This window comes from Erythrolamprus reginae, chromosome 1, assembly GCF_031021105.1.
Source record: "Erythrolamprus reginae isolate rEryReg1 chromosome 1, rEryReg1.hap1, whole genome shotgun sequence".
NCBI lineage: Eukaryota > Metazoa > Chordata > Lepidosauria > Squamata > Dipsadidae > Erythrolamprus > Erythrolamprus reginae.
In genome coordinates, this window is record NC_091950.1 from 382,022,095 (window position 1) to 382,044,589 (window position 22,495).

At 36.4% G+C, this 22,495-nt stretch overlaps 1 protein-coding gene across 2 annotated transcripts in view; it reads right to left on the minus strand.

The window, feature by feature from the left end:
• Positions 1–22,495, minus strand: part of PPP4R3B (protein phosphatase 4 regulatory subunit 3B) — a 43,841-nt gene that overhangs the window by 11,838 nt on the left and 9,508 nt on the right. Inside the window, exons 5-12 of one of the 2 annotated variants that reach the window (XM_070734764.1) lie at positions 17,333–17,410; positions 16,446–16,562; positions 14,614–14,730; positions 12,211–12,342; positions 10,512–10,614; positions 6,727–6,765; positions 4,873–5,031; positions 2,613–2,782 (exon numbers count right to left, since the gene is read on the minus strand). In XM_070734764.1, coding sequence (XP_070590865.1) covers positions 2,613–2,782; positions 4,873–5,031; positions 6,727–6,765; positions 10,512–10,614; positions 12,211–12,342; positions 14,614–14,730; positions 16,446–16,562; positions 17,333–17,410 — 915 coding nt within the window. Of the gene's footprint in view, positions 1–2,612; positions 2,783–4,872; positions 5,032–6,726; positions 6,766–10,511; positions 10,615–12,192; positions 12,343–14,613; positions 14,731–16,445; positions 16,563–17,332; positions 17,411–22,495 lie in introns of both variants that reach the window. The other variant, XM_070734763.1, reaches the window with a different exon arrangement.

Sequence of the window (22,495 nt, forward strand, 5' to 3'; positions counted from 1 at the left end):
TTGTCCAGCAGTTTGTGCAATTGCATGAAAAAGGATGTGGAGCACATAGATAACAATACTGATATTCATGGGAACAAAATAAATTATCAGAACTATAACCTTTAATTTTTATGTACATGTTTTTCCTTCATAATGTTTTCCCACAAGGGCAGTATCTATTAATTTCAGACCAATTTTGTGTTGATCCATTGGCTATGATAGGAATTGACCAACCAGCTTGGTCTGAGAGAGAGAGAGAGAGAGAGTGATAGGCCCCAAATTACCCATCCAGTTTTCATGTCTAAGGTAAGGGTAGAACTCAGTCTCCTGGTTTCTAACCTGGTGCCTTAACCACTAAATCACTAAATTATTAATTAAAATTACCTTTCCCATTAAACAAGAACATGTTTCCAGGAAAGGTTGCATTTGAATCACAGGGGAAAAACAGTTTAGATGCATAGCAGGGAAGTCCCGGGAATAGTTCTGAACAGAAGCAGTTTTTAGCTCACTGAGTAAGTAAAGTGGGAGTAGTCTAGGTGTTTGTTTTATGGAATTTAAGGGGAAGTCCCTAAGAATGTTTTCCTCTAAATCAAACTCAAAGAGGAAGGCAAAGAAAATGCTATATAAACCTACAAGACAGATTGTCATGATAGTGATTCATTACTGTAAGAAAGTGAAGCAAACACGTGCTGCTTGTGAGTCATGCTATCTGTTAAGATCAAAAATATGACCAATATAGTCACATCAATTTACAATCATAATTCTCTTCTTCTGCAGATAAATTACAATGCAAATAATAGCCAAATATGTATTACTAGAGACTTTGAAAAGGTGTAGAAGAAGACTTTGGGAGCTCAGGTGGCATTCTTTTCTTCCCGTCTAATCATGGTAATAGACCAGAAAGAAAAAGAATATTACTCATAATGGCATCAATAAGGCACACTTGGTCTAGATCCAGGGTAGACAAAGTTGGCTCTTCTATGACTTGTGGACTTCAACTCCCAGAATTCCTGAGCCAATCACGCTAGCTCAGGAATTCTGGGAGTTGAAGTCCACAAGTCATAGAAAAGCCAACTTTGCCTACCCCTGGTTTAGATAATCTACATTGTGCCTGTACACTAATGCACAAAGCCTAGGGAACAAACAGGACAAACTGGAATTACTAAGGCATGAGGGCCAATACGATATAATTGGTATTACAGAAACCTGGTGGGACGAAACACACGACTGGAACATGCAGATAAAGGGTTACCACCTCTTCAAGAAAAACAGGTCAAATAAGAAAGCAGGTGGAGTTGCATTATTCATAAAAGACCACTATACTGCCACAGAGCTATACCAATCCAAAGAAGATAACCCCCTAGAAACCATATGGGTTAGTATAAAAGAAAAGCGCAACACTACAATTGGAGTATACTACAGACCACCAATTTATACTCTAGTTTTAACCTTATCGTCTAATACCCCCATCATCCAAAGTCACCTGTCGTCAAAGTATCCAGTTTCCAGCATTATCTATGTACAGTGGTACCTCATCATACGAACTTAATTGGTTCCAGGAGGAGGTTCGTAAGATGAAAAGTTCGTAAGATAAAACAATGTTTCCCATAGGAATCAATGTAAAAGCAAATAATGCGTGCAAATCCTTCAGGAAAATCCCAAACTTTAGAAGGGAGGCGAACAGAGGGCAGGGAGGAGCAGCTAAAGGGGCCGGGTGGAAGAAGCAAGGCTAGGCTAAAGGGTGAGTGGGAAGGAAGAAAGGCAAGGGGGGCGCCCCTCCCTTTTCTTTTTTCAAAAGACACAGTTTCAGTGCCTTTGCAAGCATGCAAAATCTTTACTCCTCCAAGCTGCCCCTCCCTTTTCTTTCTTAAAAAAAGTGGAAAAAAAGAAACCCCTTCATCCCAGCAGCACCTGCTTGGGTTCGTAAGGTGAAAATAGTTCGGAAGAAGAGGCAAAAAAATCTTAAACACTGGGTTCGTATCTTGAAAAGTTCGTTAGAAGAGGCGTTCATAAGATGAGGTACCACTGTATTCATTATCTTTTCTAATTTGGATCTAGCAGAGAGGTCCCAAATCCCCAGATTGGCACCGGCAGTGGTATGCCAGAAGCCAGGCCACAAACAAGCGAAGCCCTATTTGAGGGTTAAAGCATGGAATACTATACTCCTTCTGGTCCATGGAAAAACCTCTTTCTATGGAACTGGTTGCTGATGCCCAAAAGGTTGAGAATTACTGATCTAGTAGATTGACAGGGGGTTTTAACTGAAAGCTTTGGTAACAAAAATAAAATTTTCATTTATTATTACTGAAGATGATTCTGAACTCACAAGTTGATGAGCCATAAGTTGATGAGTGAATGCCATAGAAGTTGTTTTAAAGAACAGCAGAAGGGTGTCCATAATCATATGTATACAGTTGTAACTATTTGGCTCTAAGAGATAAAGGGTCAGGGAGTATAAGTGAAGGATCAAATTTAGGGTCCTTTCATCTTACAATAATATCCTTATGGAAAAGAGGCCCTTTAATATTGCTACCTTTTTTTTTCTATTGTGGTTTTATAATTAAATTCTTGAGGTATTTCTACGCCTAAAACAATTATGTCTGATAAAGTTGAAAAACATACACAAAACTTACCACTCTGATGAATTCAAAAAGTTCAACGACTGCTGAATTCAAGAGATTATACCTAGTTCCATTATCCAGAAGAGCATTTATGACTGGTTCAAATAAGTTTCCTTTGGTAATATAACGGTTATAAAATTCATCTTTTAGGCCAATTATCCTCCTCAGAAAACGAAGGGCACCTATAACATTAACATATTAAAAGCATATTTCTTGTCTTTTCTCACATTCTTTGCATTTTATAATAAACATTAAAGGTTATTCTACTTCAAAGAAGAGCAACAAAAAAGTTGCACAAGAATTTTAAATATTTAAAAAGGAGCCAGCTGGCCTACTGTCCCTGTCCTAATGTTCCCTCTTATCAGTACCCATCCTATGTATATAAATTATGTTATATCTATGTATATTACCAATATGTACTTGACAAAAAAAAATAATTAAAAAAAATAAAAATTTTACAAATACATTAACCCCATGGATCTAACTAAGAGAAGTTACAGTATCTTTAAAAAGTGAAAGCATTTAAAAAGTACAAGCATAATCGTTTAGTTAATGAAAAGCAAGAGGGTTGATTGTGGATCGCTAAGTTTTGTGTTTAGGATATGTTTAAACTACAGCTTACTTATCAAGCCCTGGGAATCTTTCTGGAGCCAGCAGTACAGAACCACTGAAGATATATACAAATAAATAATAAAAACCAATATCTGGATTTTTTTAAAAATTCAATTTTTAAATTTCACAGTTTTAGCTTCTGTTTCCTTTGCTCTCTTATTTTCACTGCCCATCTAGTGGGAATTAGGAAATATTTTGGGTGTGTGTGTGCTAATGTTTAATTATCATAAAAGGACATACAGGCATTTATTATTATTATTATTTATTAGATTTGTATGCTGCCCCTCTCCGAAGACTCAGATTATGTGATAATTTTATTGCAAATACAATTTATTAATTTAATTTGTGACTGATAATATGATGACATTAAGACCAAATGCAATTTATAGCTCACTTTAGCTGCATTATTTCTTTATATATATGGTGTCATAGTTTTGAGTAATGACCCTAACTAAGTCAGAACTCTGAGACTGGAATTCTTCTCAAAGATATTCTTTATTGGGTACATCAAGATTAAATGTGAAGCCAACTCTAAATATTTCCTGTGGTTCAGTGTAATTAAAAGAGCAAATGATTCCCTCCCTTGAAGTGTCACAGATCACCTTGCCCAACTGGGTAAACGGCAGGCTCTTCAGGCACCCCTCTCCTTCCTTCCTCACCAATTGTTGAGAAGACTTGGCTCTACCAGCCTCTACCTGTGCTAAAATAGCATTCCAAACCTCTATTCTCCCATCTGTATAGCAACTGATAAACAAAACAAAACTGCTTTAGCCAGAGTTGTTTTGAAAATTGAAACATGAAACAGAAAGCACCCTGAAATTGTCCTGAATAAGCCACAAGAAGAGAACTGATCAAAAGTTTTAAAAATTCTTCTGTCAATTTCATTAAGTATTACAACTTTGTTTGGATTCAAGAAGACTTACTCAGTTGTGAATCTACTGATTGTCTTTATGAGTAAGGTTACAGGAGGAACTAAAATAGCATATCTTAAGATCTGGGCCAAACAAACCAAGGTACAAACTAGGAGTATTCAGTTTATCCCCAATATTGTCTTCTGAAATTTTAATTCACAGAAAATTTAGAAAAATGATTTGATGTCTTAAAATAGGGCTGTCAAAGTCCTGGCCTGCATGCTGGGTGTGTCACGTGCTGGCCATATCCATGCCCGGTTTAGCGAAGGGGAAAAAAGTCCCAATAGGTCACATGATGACGACGTGAGTTTGACACCCTTGTCTTAAAACATATTGAAGCTAGTGGATTACTTGAGGATTTGTAGATTTTGAATTGCTGAATAAAGGAAAAATAAATGATGTGCAACCTCCCATCAAGTCTATTATGCAGTGAGATATATTTAATTTTGGTTTATAAGTGTCTGCCTTCTCTTATTTTGCACATTTTTTACTGATTCTACAGTTCATAATGACAAGACTATAAACAGGCAATTATCCCACCTTAATTTCTGAGATTTACCATGTACTTGCTCAAGCATTTTTTAATTTTTCTCAATAGTATTTCTCTATTCATTTGTTCAGGATAGATTTGAACAAGTTCAAAACTGTGCAGAGCCACCCAGAGTCCTTTGACAGTGATACAGGTGGCATATCAATTTGATAAATAAAAATGAAATGTATCTTTTAGAGAAAACTCTGCTGCTACTTACACAGTGCCAAAAAGGTGTGTTTTGAATTCATCAAGACTAAAACTCTTCTCAGCAAGTCCTTGTTCATAATATAGTTTTTGATGTGATAAGTGTGATGTTCCACACAAAAAGTAAGCAGCTCCAAAATTAAAGCAAGCAGCTGTGCTGTCTGATAGTTATCTGCAAAATAAACAACACAGAGACTCAGGCAACCCTATGAAAAATCACACAAATATTACTCCTGAAATATGACTTATAATGCAGTCAGGGTTTTTGTAATGCAACAGAAGGGTCGTTGGTCTTACCTGCTAGCACCCAAATTTAACAAAACCGAAGACTAGACTGGACATAGCAAAACTCAGGCAATGTCCAGTAATAATTGGCTCCCATCCAGTCAACAACCTCCAACAGTCCAAACCCACTGTCCAAAGCAAATTTCACATGAGGAGTCAGCCAAACCATACTGTCCATGGGACTGAATGTTGGCTCCACCCTATGAGAAGAGGCATATCAGGTAAGACCAATGCCTCTTCTCCATTGTGGTTCTCAGTCTTGATGCCTCTTTCATAAGTGCCCTGGAGCGAGTGCCCTCTTGCCGGATGACATGAGCCTTGGTCATAATTTTGTCTGTTAGCACCAGGACATGAGAGCCAGACACTTGGCGTTGGAAATATTGGAGAGCCATTGACACCATCTGAGCAAGCTCTGAGGGATTAGGATGCCTATTTTTACCATATTATGATAACTTAAGTGCAATCGGAAATCAGCTTGGTAATGGTTGCGGAGAGGCATGCGACTTAAAAGGCAAGCTTCACAGGAGACCCGTGAATTCTAGGCTCCAGCAGATTGAAAACCCCGGGCATCCTCTTTTGGTGTGGCAGGTGGGGGAGTGGCTGAAGAGTGGCGAGTCCTTCTGATCACGTCGCCTGAGCATGAGGATCTGGTGGCCGTTGGGCGCAGCAAAATAAATCAGTCATTTGCTGCCCAACTATCAGCTGGAGCAGGAGATGGTAGCTGCCGTGGTTAGAATGAAGCCCAGAGCCCCTTTAAGTGCTAAAGACGCAAAGGAGCTGAAAAACCAATTCCTGTGGCAGACTGGGCTAAAGCCCCAGAAGGTCGATGCCACCCTGCATGGCCTGATGCCCACCAAAGCAGTCAGAGCCAAAGCTCTGCTGAATCTTTGGGCTCTCAAGATGGAAAGCAAGAGCCCAAACTCACACAACAGATCTTCTTGTGAATTTTAATCGGTGAAAAGTTTTGCCACATTCATCCTGCTGAAGACTGAGTCGAACCTGGGTGCTAGCAAGGTGGATCCTGGCAAAAAAAGACTCAGTCCTCATTCTGAGTGGAGGAGGACAACCCATCCTGAATGCTGGCTCCACCCACAATACAGAATGCTAAATAAGTCGTTACCTTAAAACAGATTCTTAAATGGACAAGTTAAATCATAATTAAGAAGTTGTCAAGCATAGATAATTGTTATTCCCTGTATTAATTACAAATTCTATAATTCTTAGATTCTGATGAATTTTAAGGGAACTAAGTCTATCTATGTATCTGTAACAGAACATTTACTCTATCCTGACAAATTACTATTGTTATTGTATTCTAGGATATCATAACAGCAAAGATAGTAAAAAGCAAATATATTCTTAAAATTTAAAACACTAACAATGATTTTGCTTAATGGTAGAGCAGAGTTGTTAATTTCTCCTATACTGTATATCAACTGAAAACATAATATGAAAATTGCATTTTTTCCTTCCCAATCCAGGAGAAATGGGAGATATTAATCTAAAATTTAGAACATAATCTTGCATGTCATTTTAAGTAATTTAAAGACTACATATATTTTGCACAATGATTTTCACCTACCTGGGCAAATGGTATTATTCTTGTTTGCGACTACAGCATCTTAAAAAAAAGAAGAAATGTTTAAGTCCCTACTTAGTATCTATGGTACAGAAAAAGTATTTTAGATAAGAAATATACTCATTTCAGAGCTGGAAACTGCTAAAGAATAAAAAGAGAAGAAAGAAAAATGATGCAAAGAAAAACAAAAAAAGCTGAAGAAACTAAAATAGATGTTTAGTAGATGACTTTTTTCATCAGATATTAATAAATGCATTATCAATCTTCCTTCTTAACTATTCAAGAAACTCCTGCAGCCCCTTTTCATCTTTTTCAATCATTAAATCAACAAATCATCATGTTATGTGTTTCCAGTCTTTTAAAAAAGGACATTCTTTTCTCCCTAGCGAAACAAGTCAATTTTGCCAGTTCTGCCATTTTTATAATCCATCCTTCACTGTGGGAATTCAGAACTATTTCACCTTTGAGTTTGCAATTTAGTTACTGTCAAGGCTTTAAATTTTAAATTTAAATTTCCAAACATACCAGAAGATGTTCTTTTATCATCACAGACGTTACAATGTTAGTCCACCCAATTTTGTCTGGAATTTCAATATATCCTCACATAAAATAGCAAGGAGCTGGTTTCTTATTAGCATATGTGAAATACAACTAAATAAGCATGTTATTATAGAAATACAGTAGTGGCACAGCCTGGGTCAACAGAGGGATCAGCCAAGAATCCCTATGTAGCCACAAATGTACCATGTCCAACCCACTGCGAACTTCCAGCAGGTGCTAATCATTAGCTGCTGTTAAAATTTATCATAGTTGCCACTTTGTATTTTTAAGCTACCCAGAAGCTTAAAAATACAAATGCAAAACAATAAAAAAAGTTAGAAGAGTGCAACCTTACAGGCAGCCTGGACTAAAATAATCAAATCAAATGAGGGGACTCACTAATGCATTCACCTCACACCTGAAAACAAAGGCAGGATAAATTTCCTGTATTGGATTTACAAAACAGACTTGTTAACACTTTGAAAAATTTTGCGAGGAGAGAAATAACAAATGAAAAGAAATGAAGTTACTGGATCTTATTTGAATGGCCTAAAGATAATAATAAAGATAACAATAAAGATAATAATAATAATAATTTATTAGATTTGTATGCCGCCCCTCTCCGAGGAGTCGGAGCGGTTCACAACAATAAAACATCATATACAAATCCAATGTTAAAACAGTCTTTAAAAAACCCCTATTAAAAACAGTCCTACAACCCAAACACACCATCCATAAAAAGGCAGCTAAGGATATATCAATTCCTCCATGCCTGGCGATATAGATGAGTTTTCAAAAGTTTGCGAAAGGCAAGGAGGGTGGGAGCAGTCCTAATCTCTGGGGGAGCTGATTCCAGAGGGCTGGGGCCACCACAGAGAAGGCTCTTCCCCTGGGTCCTTCCAGACGGCATTGTTTCGTCGACAGGACCCGGAGAAGGTCAACTCTGTGGGACCTAATCAGTCGCTGGGATTCGTGCGGCAGCAGATGGTCCCAGAGGTATTCTGGTCCAATGCCATGTAGGGCTTTATAGGTCATAACCAACACTTTGAATTGTGACCGGAAACTGATCGGCAGTCAGTGCAGCCTGTGGAGTGATGACGAAACATGGGCATATCTGGGAATGCCCATGATAGCTCTCGCAGCCGCATTCTGCACGATCTGAAGTTTCCAAATACTTTTCAAAGGTAGCCCCATGTAGAGAGCATTGCAGTAGTCCAAGCTTGAGGTGATGAGGGCATGAGCGACTGTGAGCAATGACTCCCGGTCCAAATAGGGCCACAACTGGTGCACCAGGCGAACTTGGGCAAACGCCCTCCTCGCCACAGCTGAAAGATGGTTCTCTAATGTGAACTGTGGATCGAGGAGGATGCCCAAGTTGCGGACCCTCTCCGAGGGGGTCAATAATCCCCCCCACAGGGTGATGGATGGACAGATGGAATTGTCCTTGGGAGGCAAAACCCACAGCCACTCCGTCTTGTCAGGGTTGAGTTTGACCCTGTTGACACCCATCCAGACCCCAACAGCCTCCAGGCACCGGCACATCACTTCCACTGCTTCACTGACTGGACATGGGGTGGAGATGTACAGCTGGGTATCATCAGCGTACTGATGATACCTCACCCCATGCCCCTGGATGATCTCGCCCAGTGGTTTTATGTAGATATTAAATAGCAGGGGGGAGAGGACCGACTCCTGAGGCACCCCACAAGGGAGAGACCTAGAGGTCGACCTCTGACCCCCCACTAAAACCGACTGCGACCGGCCAGAGAGGTAGGAGAACCACTGAAGAACAGTGCCTCCCACTCCCAACCTCTCCAGCCGGCGCAGGATACCATGGTCGATGGTATTGAAAGCCGTTGAGAGGTCGAGAAGCACCAGGACAGAGGACAAGCTCCTGTCCCGGGTCCGCCAGAGATCATCCATCAGCGCGACCAAAGCAGTTTCCGTGCTGTATCCGGGTCTGAATCCTGACTGTTGAGGGCCTAGATAATTGGCTTCTTCCAAGGACCGATGGAGTTGGAGTGCCACCTCCTTCTCAACAACCTTCCCCATAAAGGGAAGGTTGGAGACTGGACGATAGTTATTAAGCACGGTTTGGTCCAGGGAAGGCTTCTTGAACAGGGGACGCACAAGTGCTTGCTTGTAAGGAGCCGGCAAGGACCCCCTCCCGAAAGAAGCGTTGACAATCTCTTGGACCCAGCTCCGCGTCACCTCTCAGCTGGCCAAAACCAACCAAGAGGGACACGGATCCAGTAAGCAGGTGGCGGAACTCACAGCTCCAATGGCCTTGTCCACTTCATCAGGTGTCACCAAATCAAACTCCACCCAGACAGATGGACAAGGACGGGCCCCAGTCACCTCGACTGACTCATTGTCAGCCGACACTGCTGTCCAATTAGAGTCGAGGTCTGCCTGGATCCGAGTGACTTTATCAGCGAAAAACGAGTTAAACTCCTCGGCACTGCTCTGTAAGGGCTCCCCAACTCCCCCGATTCAGAAGGGAGTGGGTCATCCTAAACAGAGCGGCCGGGCGGGATTCCGCTGATGCAATCAAGGCGGCATGGTACGCGCATCTTGCCGCCTTGAGCATCACTTTGTAAGTCTTAATGTGAGCTCTTACAAGTGTTCGGTCGGATTCAGATTTACTCTTCCTCCATCGCTTCTCTAGATGTCTCTTCTGGTGTTTCAACTCCCGGAGCTCCTCGTTGAACCACGGACCTCTATGGGTTTAGTGCGGCGGAGAGGTCGCAACGGCGCAATCTGGTCAAGAGCCTCTGTCGCAGCCTTGTTCCAGGCCACAGCAAGAGACTCTGCCGAACTGTGTATAAGTGAATCTGGTATAACCCCAAGCACCCTCTGAAAGCCCTCTGGGTCCATTAGGCGTCTGGGGCAGAACCACCTAGTCGGTTCCGCCTCCCTGCGGAAGATCAGGATTCTTACAAAGAAAGTAATATAAAGTTGGTTTATTTAATCAAGCTTAAAATAGATACATTGTTATATCTGATATCTCTTAATAGACATGCTGACATCACAACTGAAATGATAAAGTTTTATGGGTTTATGGATGAGATAGGAGAAGGGAAGAAGAGTTCACTTATATTTTAAGAGAATATGATATTAAAATTGTTTATAGAAACACAATACATGTTTCATCCAATTTAAAATTCATAATATATAATTCTGTTACTAACTTTAACAAACATAGATCCTGAATAAGAAGAACAAACAAGAGCAAGAAATAATTATACCTTTGTCTGTTTTATCTTCAGATGTATTTGCCAAAAGTGGAGCAGTGAGGACATGCATGCAATGATTGTAGAAAAAATTTAGAAATTCACTTTTCTCAGTTTTCTAGAACATAAATATGTAATATATTAAGGACATATTTGAAGTTATGAAATCACAAATAGAATCAGTCATTTTACACAATTCCTAATTTTAATCTAAGTATCATTTTGGTGTTCCCTTTTTCTAATATCAGATAGTTTGTTCTCTGTTCTAACAGTTCAATTACTAATTTAATTGCAAAAATTATTACAATTAAAAAAACATTTTAGGCTAAATTTTCAGGATAAATTTATTTATTTATCTGACTCTATCACTATTATCATCTATTTTTAAAAAGCCTGTAAGCCATCTTGAAAGTGTCATAACACAAAATATTAAAATATTATCATCTCTTTTATTCATTAAACATGAAACTCAGTCAATTGAACATTTAAAAAATGTCACAAATATCTTTTATTTATTTACCTTTTATCCAATTGTACCTCACAATTTAGCTTGCTCAAAGGACTACTGAAATGAGTAGAATTGGGGCCATTTACATTAAAATCCCAAACTATTTCTATTGTAAACGCTGCCTATATTTTAAAACATTTACAGACCAGATTATATAATATACTAGCATAAAATCTGTAGTCACAGATTTTATGTGAGCATAAAATGTTATTCTATCTTTTTGGCTCATGGTCATGAGACATTATTGTGGAAGTGTTGCATCCCCCAAATATGACTTATAATCAAAGAAATAACTGGTCTGTATAAATAAAAATCAAGTTTCTGAAATAACAACAACAACAACAACAACAACAACAGAGTTGGAAGGGACCCTGGAGATCTTCTAGTCCAACTCCCTGCTTAGGCAGGAAACCCTACACTACTTCAGACAAATGGTTACCCAACATCTTCTTAAAAACATCTAGTGTTGGAGCATTCAGAACTTCTGGAGGTAAGCTGTTCCATTGGTTATTTTTTCTAACTGTCAGGAAATTTCTCAAGTTACTTCTTGTTTAGTTTCCACCCACTGCTTCTTGTTCTACCCTCAGGTGCTTTGGAGAATAGGTTGACTTCCTCTTCTTTGTGACAACCCCTGGGATATTAGAACACTGCTATCATGTCTCCCCTGCTCCTTCTTTTCATTAAACTAGACATACCCAGTTCCTACAACCGTTCTTCATATGTTTTAGCCTCCAGTCCCCTAATCATCTTTGTTGCTTTTCTTTATACTCTTTCTAGAGTCTCAACATCCTTTTTGCATTGTGGCGACCAAAACTGAATGCAGTATTCCAAGTGTGGCCTTACCAAGGCATTACAAAGTGGTATTAATACTTCACATGATCTTGATTCTATCTCTCTATTAATGCTGCCTAGAACTATTTTGACTTTTTTGGCAGCTGCTGCACACTATTGGCTCATATTTAAATGGTTGCCCACTATGATCTAATGCATCTCTGTATAGTGGCAATAATACAGATTGGCAGTATGCTATGTGGCAGTATGCTATGTGGACCATTTTGAAAAATAAAGCTTTAAAAACATTTTTAAAAATTTGCTCAAAATGTAAAATGTTCTAAGCAGTTTTTCAAAGTTAACAAGTATGCTTAAAGTTTTTATTAAATGTGTTTTTAGACAGTAAAGTTTCTTTACCCCTTTCCATTTTCTTACATTAGCTGTGGCCAACATGTTCTCAGGATCAATTAGAGTACGCAAGAGACCCATTAATTGAACAGCACCTCCAAGTTCAGGATCAGTGTCACAAATCATTTGCTCAATGACTACATTTATGAGAAGGATATCCTGTAACAAACCAAAAACAAGTTATGGCTTGCTTTCAAAAAATTAACAATATTAAAACTTCATAGCTCTCAAATATTTTGCACCCATATTGTGCCTAAAAATAACTATTTGATAACTATTTTTACAGAGTTTTTTAAATTTTGTGTTAAAATAACCTTGTAGTGAAATCAACGCTATACAGTACATCATACAAGACTAACACATACATTCCCTTTTAGCAGTGTCACATGACACTGCTGTGACGACACAAGTTTGACACTCCTGCTATACATTGATGAAGTTTTTTCTTTTGAGCCTACATACCTACAAATAGTCCTTGACTTATGACTGTAATTGAGTCTAAAATTATTATAGTTGTAAATTGTGATGATCCTTATGTGGGTTATTATGTGATTGTCACCAATTTTTACATTTTTTTTGTACTGGTTATTGTGATCATAGCGGTTGTTAAGCAAACATATTATTTGCTGTGGGACATTTGTTTTTCCCAGAAATTGGAAATGAACACTAGATTCCAGGGAAATGTTATACTGTATATCGTAGTCACATGACTGTGGGATCCTGCAAACAGCTATAAATGTTTGATTACGGAGCACCCAAAATGTGGCCACATGACTACTGGAGGTTGCATTTTCTATAGCACATAGAAAGGTGAGACTTGTGGCTCACACCCCTCATACTTTTGTAGGGACAGGATCCACAGGACACTCTGTTTTTGGACTATACAGAATGAATAAAATCTTGTTTGGTTTGATTCAGTTCCATACAATTATAATTACAAATGTAATTGCAATCATAATTGGTAATAATCAACAATTTGAATTGACCAGGATGCCTCCTGGCAAGCAACGCAGTGACCACAAAATAGTATTATTCTGCAATAGCAGATTTGAGCTGCTAGCAGCATGGTGGTGCATTCTGTGCCAACTGATGTTTCCACAATTTAAAATGAAGTTCTATATAGAGTGCATTACAACAGTCAAACTACATGATAATCGTCACTGTATTTTAGGATACATTACTGATGCAGGAACTAAAAATGAACAAGGTCTGGTTAAGGCATCCAGTTGAAGTTCTGGCAGTAGGTATGGATTCAGGAGGACCCCATTGATAAAGACCTGATTGGTGCAAGATCCACTATCAGAATTAATATTTTTGGAAAGCCTATTTATTGGCAAACAGGACCTCTAAACAGGACCTCACTTTCCAAACTCTGCATAGATAATGACAGTATTGTAACATGATCGTAACATGATAATAACATTAAGAAGATAATAATAATGAGTAGGGAAGGGCCTAGGGTTATTCAGAACAATGGTGGTGTAAAACCACCATAGGAACATTTGTTACATAGGAACAAAATTGTAGATAACAGAAGTATTAAACTAGTTTAGTTCTTGCTTCTTGAAATTTGCTGGGACATTTGTATTATTAATTAAATTTATTTAAATAACATGTCATTTATTTAATTCATACAGCTTACCCATCTCATGCTTGTGAGTCTGGGCAGCGCAGCGCACACCATTAAAAAACATATAACCAAATAAAATAATTTTTAAAATCCCATTAAAATACAAACAAAACACTTAAAATTATAATAACAAAAACATAGTCAAATGAATTATCAACCGATATACAACTATTTAGTGGGCTTCACATTTCCATGTTTGCGCATTAGCAAATCAAGGAGATGAAATTAACTACAGTGGTAGCTCTACTTATGAACTTAACCAGGTTCTTAAGTAGAAAGGTTTGTAAGAAGAAGCAATTTTTCCATAGGAATCAATGTAAAAACAAATAATGTGTGCGACTGGGGAAACCACAAGGCGGGTAGAGGCCCTGTTTCCTCCCAGGAGATTCCTAGAGAGGCCCCACGGTGGCTTCTCTCTGCCTTTCCCAGTTACAGTTTTGGAGGCTTTGGTTTGTAAGTGGAAAATAGTTCTTGAGAAGAGGCAAAAATTTTTGAGCACCCGGTTCTTATCGAGAAAAGTTTGTAAGTAGAGGCGTTCGTAGGTAGAGGCACCACTCTATTATGTCCTCCAATCCATATTTTGCATCTGATTTCCAGAAGCAGAAAGACAGAAAGTGACTGATTAAAGAATACATTGTTTAAACATATTATTGAGACAACAAATCCATGTTTTTAGGAGTTGGAAGAACATCATTACACAGAGAATACTATGTTTTGACAGAAGAACTTTGATTCTAGAAATGGCCACTATCTTTACTTATGGATATAAAATATATCTAAGAAAGTTGCATGGTTCTTACATCATCACTCTGCTGTGCTTCTTGCATTACAAATTCCCGAACCATAGATGGACTGAATTCTACCAGATAAGAAAATATATCTGTAGCAGCAGATCTAACTTGTAAATCATCCATACCCTGAAATAAAAATCAGATCACTTAGTTAAAATGGAACATTTCTGATAGAGCATTAACTTTATAGAAAAATTCAAGTGAAACGAAGACCTCAAATACTAAGTAGGGAAGGAACTAATTCAAGATACTGCGAGGCAATCAGATTGGATCTAAAGACTGAGGATCCTCCATCCTGCTATAACTTATCTCTATCTCTATCTCGGTCTCTATGTAGACAGCCATGGAGATGGCTCTGCAGCAGAAATGGATTCCTCCTGGTTCGGAATGGAACTTGGCAGCCTGGGTTGCTAGAACTTGCAGCGACCCAGGCCTGCCACATCCCTGAATTGGTTCTTCCAGCAGAGCCATAGGAACTGCCATCTTGTTTTTAGCTTCTGGGCATGCACAGCTTTTAAAAACTACTACATATGTGCATACACGTGTTTAAAGTGCGCTCCTGAGCAAACCAGCAGCAGGAGAAACCCGAACCCACCCTTGACCTGTAGGGAATACTCAGAAACTATTAATACAAATAGTTGTTTAACCATTCAGTCATGTCTGACTTTTGGAGACTTTACAGGCAAATGCTCTCCATACTGTCCTCTCAAGCACAACTTTTTTAGTTGTTGGATGATCATCTTTGTATCAGTTTTGATCTTATCAAGCCGGTATGTTCTTTGCTTGCCTCTTCTTCTTGTTCCACTAATCATTGCATCTATTTATATGCAAGACATGGCCAAAGTAAATCAGGTGTTGTTTTGTGATTTTGAGTTTTAATTATGTGTCTGGTTTTATACAATTCATCAACCATACGTCAGTCCCATGCCCACCCATATAAATAGAAAGGGTCAGGGAAAGCAATGGTGAACTATACTACCCAAAAAAAAATCTCACCAGAGCACCTTATGGGAATAACTCAGCAGGACTCATAAACAAGGGAAGAAGCATTTTTTAAACCCTGGGAAAGGAAATATGATTAGGAAGAGGTTCATGTTGGCTCCTCCCTAACTGTGGCGTATCAAAGGGAGAAAAGGTAAAACAGAAGCAACTTAGCAAGATTCTTTACTATCAATAAAATATAATGAAATATAGCATTTAAATAGCATGAAATATAGCAATAATGAAATATACCATTTTTGTAGAGTCAGTTTCTTGATCTGATCTAACTTGTTCAATTTGTTTCAAACATGTCCCCCCCAAATTTGATGTTCATATCCACATACGCACTGCATACTAGGTACATTTTAATTATTACATGTGAGTCAAAGTTCAGATGTCTGTTGAGTATATTAAGTTAGTATGTAAATATTTATTTATTTATAAATTATATAGCCATCTAGCTTATGTTAAACTCTTCAGTGCTTCCAAACAACAAACACCCAGAATAGTTTATTATTATTGTTTGGATTTCTAGGCTGCCCTTCTCCATAAACTCAGGGTTATGTGATAAATAAATTAAATAAATAAATAAAATTGAAGCTTCAATAAAAATTAGTTTAATACAATGCACATATACTGTATATCTATTGAAACCATAAACTTTTAAAAGGAATCAAAATTAAGCTTTCAATATCATTAAATTTCTCATACTTCTCATCCTACTCCAACATTTATGGAAAATATGCAGGGTAAATAATATGCAGAGTAACTCTGAACTGTATCTATTTCAAATGATAAGTATACACTGGAGAATGATTATAATCAATCATACAACATGCCTTGCCTGGAATTCAACTTACCATTACTATTTCAAGAGCAGGAAGAATTCCTAATTTTGCCAACGTTTTGAAAAAGGTGTCTCTGTTTTGAGGCTGTAATGTTTGAGAAAATGCACAGAACTCTTTGAAGAAATTAACCTGGACCAAGTTAAAGAAAAGATGTATATTAGGAAAAAAATACATTGACGATAGTTTAAATGAGCACAGAACATGTATTGTATGGCTCAGCAAAAAGTGTATGCATGTTTTAAAGGAAATATAGGTAAAGTACTAATTCAGTTTTTGCCTCTTTTTTCATTATTTCTTCCCCAAACACATCAGAATATTGTTCTTAGATCCAACTGGTATCTGAAACTACTGAATGAATACTTACCTTATTCAGTAAAAGTTTCTTATGCTTTTAATGTGTAATGAATCATAGGGACCTAATTATTCCAACATTTTGAATTTCAAACTCCTGACAAAGCTACAGAACACTATCTATTTGTTGACCTTACATTTATGTAAATCTTAGATCCAACTGGTATCTGAAACTACTGAATGAATACTTACCTTATTCAGTAAAAGTTTCTTATGCTTTTAATGTGTAATGAATCATAGGGACCTACTTATTCCAACATTTTGAATTTCAAACTCCTGACAAAGCTACAGAACACTATCTATTTGTTGACCTTACATTTATGTAAATCAGTCCCAAAACAATCAAACCAAACCAATGTAGCACTGAAGTCTTGGGTGCCATGTCATGATATAAGCACTCACACAAAGTCCGTCTCTGAGGGAGATGGGCAATTTTAAAATGTAATAAATAAAAAAATAAAGCAATCATAAATATAAACTTTCCACACATATGGAAGAGCTATGAACAATGAGAAGAATTTCAGAGTTAAATCTACAGATGAACTTACCAGTTCACGTCTTTTGTCATCATCAGTAGCTTCGTCAGTTAGTTGTGCAAAAACTTCAGACAAAAACTTTTCATCCTCCTATAGAATATTGTAATGTATAGTTTTAACACAAAGCTTGCTATTTTAAGAATTAGAATGTAAAATAATTTTATCTACAATTAGTACATTTTGTGTGCTACTAAAGTTATACATTTTTATGTTTTATTTTTACTATTATTTCATATCACAGCTTTACAAATGTTGTTTCTTTTCAGTCTCATTGTAAATGGTAAATTTACAATTTACAGTTGTAAATGATTCATTTGATATAAAATAACACTGCCTGTGGATAATATTGTAATTAACAATAAGTAATTCTCCAAATCATGAAGATCAGTTAATGCTGAAATGGTTCAAGTACTGTAGTTAGCTTAAGATATTTCCAAATAGCCACAATCTACTGAAATTCATATCATTATCACCTATCTATTACTATCCCTACTTAAATAACTAGAATGGCAAGAGAAAGCAGGGTTCTAAACTGCCTGAAGAGTTTAAGAATGTAACATAACCTCCCTGCTTCAGACTTGTGTGGCATGTATAAAATGATGAAGCCAGGCAAGTGATATGGTTACAAGGAGAGCCATTCTGAATTTTGAATAAGCTTGAACTAAATGCCTAATTTATGCCTCATCACTATTTTTAACAGATAGGTAAGAATTGCTATTGTAACTTCCCTAACCTAAAATTGTGTGCTTCAGAAATTGAGAGAGGGAGGGAAGATGGAAAGGTCCTCATATTGTTACTACTTTGTATTTTTGTTCTAAAATAGATTCTCCTCTCACAAGTCTCATTTGTTCCCAAATTCAAATTGGAATACAGGAAAACTGATAGAGGGGTGGATTTGATTTAAATTAAGTCAATTGAAATCATAATTTTAAAAGAGCAACTGTCATGTCTGCCCCGAAGCAGCTCCTCCTCTGATCCACTGTTGACTCACTGGCAGTCCCAATATTGCAGAATATACAACCTCATGCTACACACCAAGCTCCATTTCATGCTGAATAAAGTAAATTATTAATGTATCTTACATAAAATACAGCCTTTATATATTTACTCCAAAAGCATTTTATTAAAATAAGTTTAGTAAAAATTAAAAAAATCCAATTTAAAATTTTAAAAATGATTGTTTTAATTTTTTTAAAAGTCATTGACTTTTATCCTCCCTGACTGATAGGGTTGGAAGCCAAAAGGAAATTAATTGAATTGTTAATCCATTTTTTTCCTCAAAGGTGCTCTCTTTTCCAGCATTGATCTGTAGTTTCTACACATCACTCAAACTACTAGAAAATTATGGAATTATTGGAAGTGCCAAGGATTTATATAATCCTTGGTTAAGGCACCTTAAAATAAGAACATTGAAACAAGCAAAAAGAAAAAAAGATGCAGCAGGGCTCTTAACCAATACTGTGAATAGCTTTATTATAAAGAATTTAAGAGCTCAAACATTTTAAATTTCTTCTTTTTGGAATACCACATTTAAAGGTACCCTGTCATTTGGGAACTGTACAAAATAATCCAGAAAAAAATGTGGACATGAGTACATCGGTTTCCCAAGACATGTACTTTCAAAGGCAATTGCAGATCAACAGTTATTTTACTAATCTTAAGTATTCTCCCAATTGATTTACCCTATGTCAAAGGTATAGAGCCATGAGGGTGAACCTATGGCATGCATTCTGGAAATGGCACACAGAGACATCTTCTGGTTTTTGGCATGCGTACACACTCCTATTTGTATCTATTCTATATGGCACCAACACTGGTATAGAATATCTAGAAATAGTCATTTGTAATGTCAATAGTTCTAGTAGTAAATTCAACCTGTATTGGGAGTTTAATTTGTAAAGACTATACCAAGATTTAGAAAAAGAAATATTATGCATACTTGAAGTAATCATAAACGGTCTATTGTTAAATAAAGGCACATGATTACTTTTAGTTAATATTTTTTTAAATTAGGTACATATGGAAAAAAAATGAATTAATCTCATCTTTTTCTAGCATATCAAACCTACCCATATCCACATTTATGGTAGCTATGCTATGTTGTAAGCATAAAATCAATATAATCTTGCCAAACAGGTACAGGTGAAATATACTTTGGAACTGGGGAAGATAGTAGCACAAAAAGTAAGTCACTATTTCCTTCTTCCCACTATAACGTTTTCCAAATGTCCCTCTTTCTCATCCTTCCTGTTTCAAGAATAAGTTTACAAATTAGTTACTGTCGTTGATCTCTGAGAAATGTGTCATGCGATACAGTCATGATTACTAGTCAGTAGGCTGTGTTTCTAAATATTCCCTCCACAATTAAGAGTTAGTGTCAAAAACCTCATACTCATGACACATCTTTTTATCAAAATATCTAGCCTAGAACTAGTTACCACAAAGGATAATTACTGTGGCTCCCCCACATTTTGAATAACACTGCACAACACAAACTGATATTTTCAACGCAAACTGATATTTTTAGAAAAGGAATTCTGAAGGTACAGTCTGTTCTCTTTATTGCTGCTTGGCTACACAGTTAATAATATAATTAACAGTAGTTTGTGTGTGAAGTTGTTAAGCATGTGTCATAGTTTCTAAAAGATAAAATGTACTCTATAACTTTACCATTACATCGCATTAATAGATTATTTATATTTTAATTACAGATCATGCTTCTAAATATACAGCCATATTATTGTTATTAGGAAGCAAAATATTTACCTTAAAATATTTTGGTATTCAGTTTTTTGCTTGTAAGAAATATATATTTTATTAGAATAGAATAGATTAACAGAGTTGGAAGGGACCTTGGAGATTTTATAGTCCAACCCCCTGCTTAAGCATGAAACCCTACATCACTTCATACAATAGTTTGACTTCCTCTTCCTTGTGGCAACCCGAGATATTGGAACACTGCTACCATGTCTTCCCTAGTCCTTCTTTTCAATAAACTAGACATGCCCAGCTCCTGCAACCGTTCTTCATATGTTTTATTAATTTTTTTAATCAATAAAAAAAGTTTTAGCTGTATTGGAAATTGAAAAAAACTACTGTGTATCTTCCACCAGAACAATGTTTTCCAGAAATCACAGTAAAATGAGCTATAATGTTATCATTTCAACACAAAAGGAAAATATTTTAACTTAATAAGGAAGAGACCGGCAGCAGTTAGATCTCCTTAGTTGTTAAATTCAACATGGAATTACACCGTGAAAACTACTTTCACTTATTACTGTCCACAATTTAGTTTGGATCTGGATTACCACAATTGATTTCTAGGCATTTGAACTGAAACATCTTTATAGAATCCTCCTGCTTTTGAATCACTATTTACTTATATACAATATAAGAGACCAACATCCTACAGCTTTCTCTACAAATTGCCAAATGCTTTGGTTTTTTGAAAGGTCCTAGCTATGCATACTGTACAGTTTATTGCCAGTTCAGCATTGTTCATACAATAACACAAAGATTCATCCAACGTTTTTTTCCCTTTCTGAAGCAGCCTTGTAGAACAGGCAGTAACAAAACTCAAAATACACAATTTCATATTGTTGCAGTAGTGTTAACATAGCCAGAAATAAAGGAGACTTGTTTCTACAACATAGCTGTTGACAAGTATACACATTTATCTAACATGGGTCATGCTTTTTAAAATGTGAAGGGGTGGAAAGGGAAGAGCAGTAAGGACTACTGTAACACTAAAAGATTGCCTATAACTTACATTTATCACATACTCAGAAGTTTATTACAATTAATGCTGCAACATTATTAAAACCAAACCTTAGAAATCAAGACTTAAACACAATATTAAATATCTGCAAATCTAAAACTTTATTAAAACATTACCTAAGAGCAGTATGACACCACCCTGAAAAAGCCAATTCAGCTCAAATGGCATTATGATATTTCAGTAGAATACTTTAACTAAAACAAAAATAACTATTACACAGGTAAAACAGCTACTAAGAACCAAATTGCAAACTGACACAATAACACCAATAGCTTGTTGAAGAGAACCCCGAAAAAACATTGACACTACAGCTTGATGCAAAAAGTCCAAATGATCTCAAAAACCAAACAAGCTAAATATTTTGGAAGTTATGGTTATGCTCAGAATTCAGGTTATCAGTACATGCTAAAATGTTGTACTCCAATTGATTTTGATGACCTTGCATTAAATGAACTATAATTTATCTGCTTAATACTGAACTATGATATACTTAAAAAAAACTAATCCAAGAATTATAGGATGATACATGAGTTTTAAAAAAGTAGCTTTTGTTGCATCACCAGATTTACTATTAAGTATGATGGTCGTTTGTTGATTGAGAAGGAATAATAACTACAAAATACTTTCTAATGATTTTAATTCTTCATGTCACAATGTTTAACTATCACCCCAATTTGAAATCTCAGGTTGCATTTTGTTCCTTCCTTGAATTCTTCAGTGAATTCCCAGAGTTGTAAAACGGTCATTCTGCTGTAACTGATATGAAAATATTAAATCCATTTGAATAATTGATTACAATAATAGCATTTAACTAATCTAACAACACTGAAATGATTTTTGTTTTTCTCCTAGTCTTTATACCCTCATTCAAAGGCCAAATACAGAACTTTATTCTCTAAAAGTTCTTTGTAACATAGGCTTTGCATATAAACTATCAATTTTCAATTCCTATGCAATTTTGGAAAATATATCTTAAACCTGAGTCATTATCCATTAACCCATATGATATTGATCTAGGTAAACCAGTGATTTCACTTGGTACAAAGCAAGTTTTTTAAAATTCCTAATTAAACTTTCACCAATTTAGCTTCAACTCAACTTCTTCCTTCAGTCAACTACTATGATATGTTGGACATACATACATGCACAAAGGAAAAAAAACTGAGAAAAAAGTAAAAGCATATAATAGAATATTATAATCAGACTGAGAATACTTACAATAATAACTCAAGTTCTTATTTCCTGAGTTCTTTTCCAATTGGTTTTTATAAGAGTTACTGTTTATTTTAAAATGTCAGAAATTTATTTCCCTTTCCTCTTCCCACCTCTCTCCATTTTTATTTTATGTTGTCTTTTTCTGACTGTAAGCCTATGAACAAGGATTAACTTGCATTTAC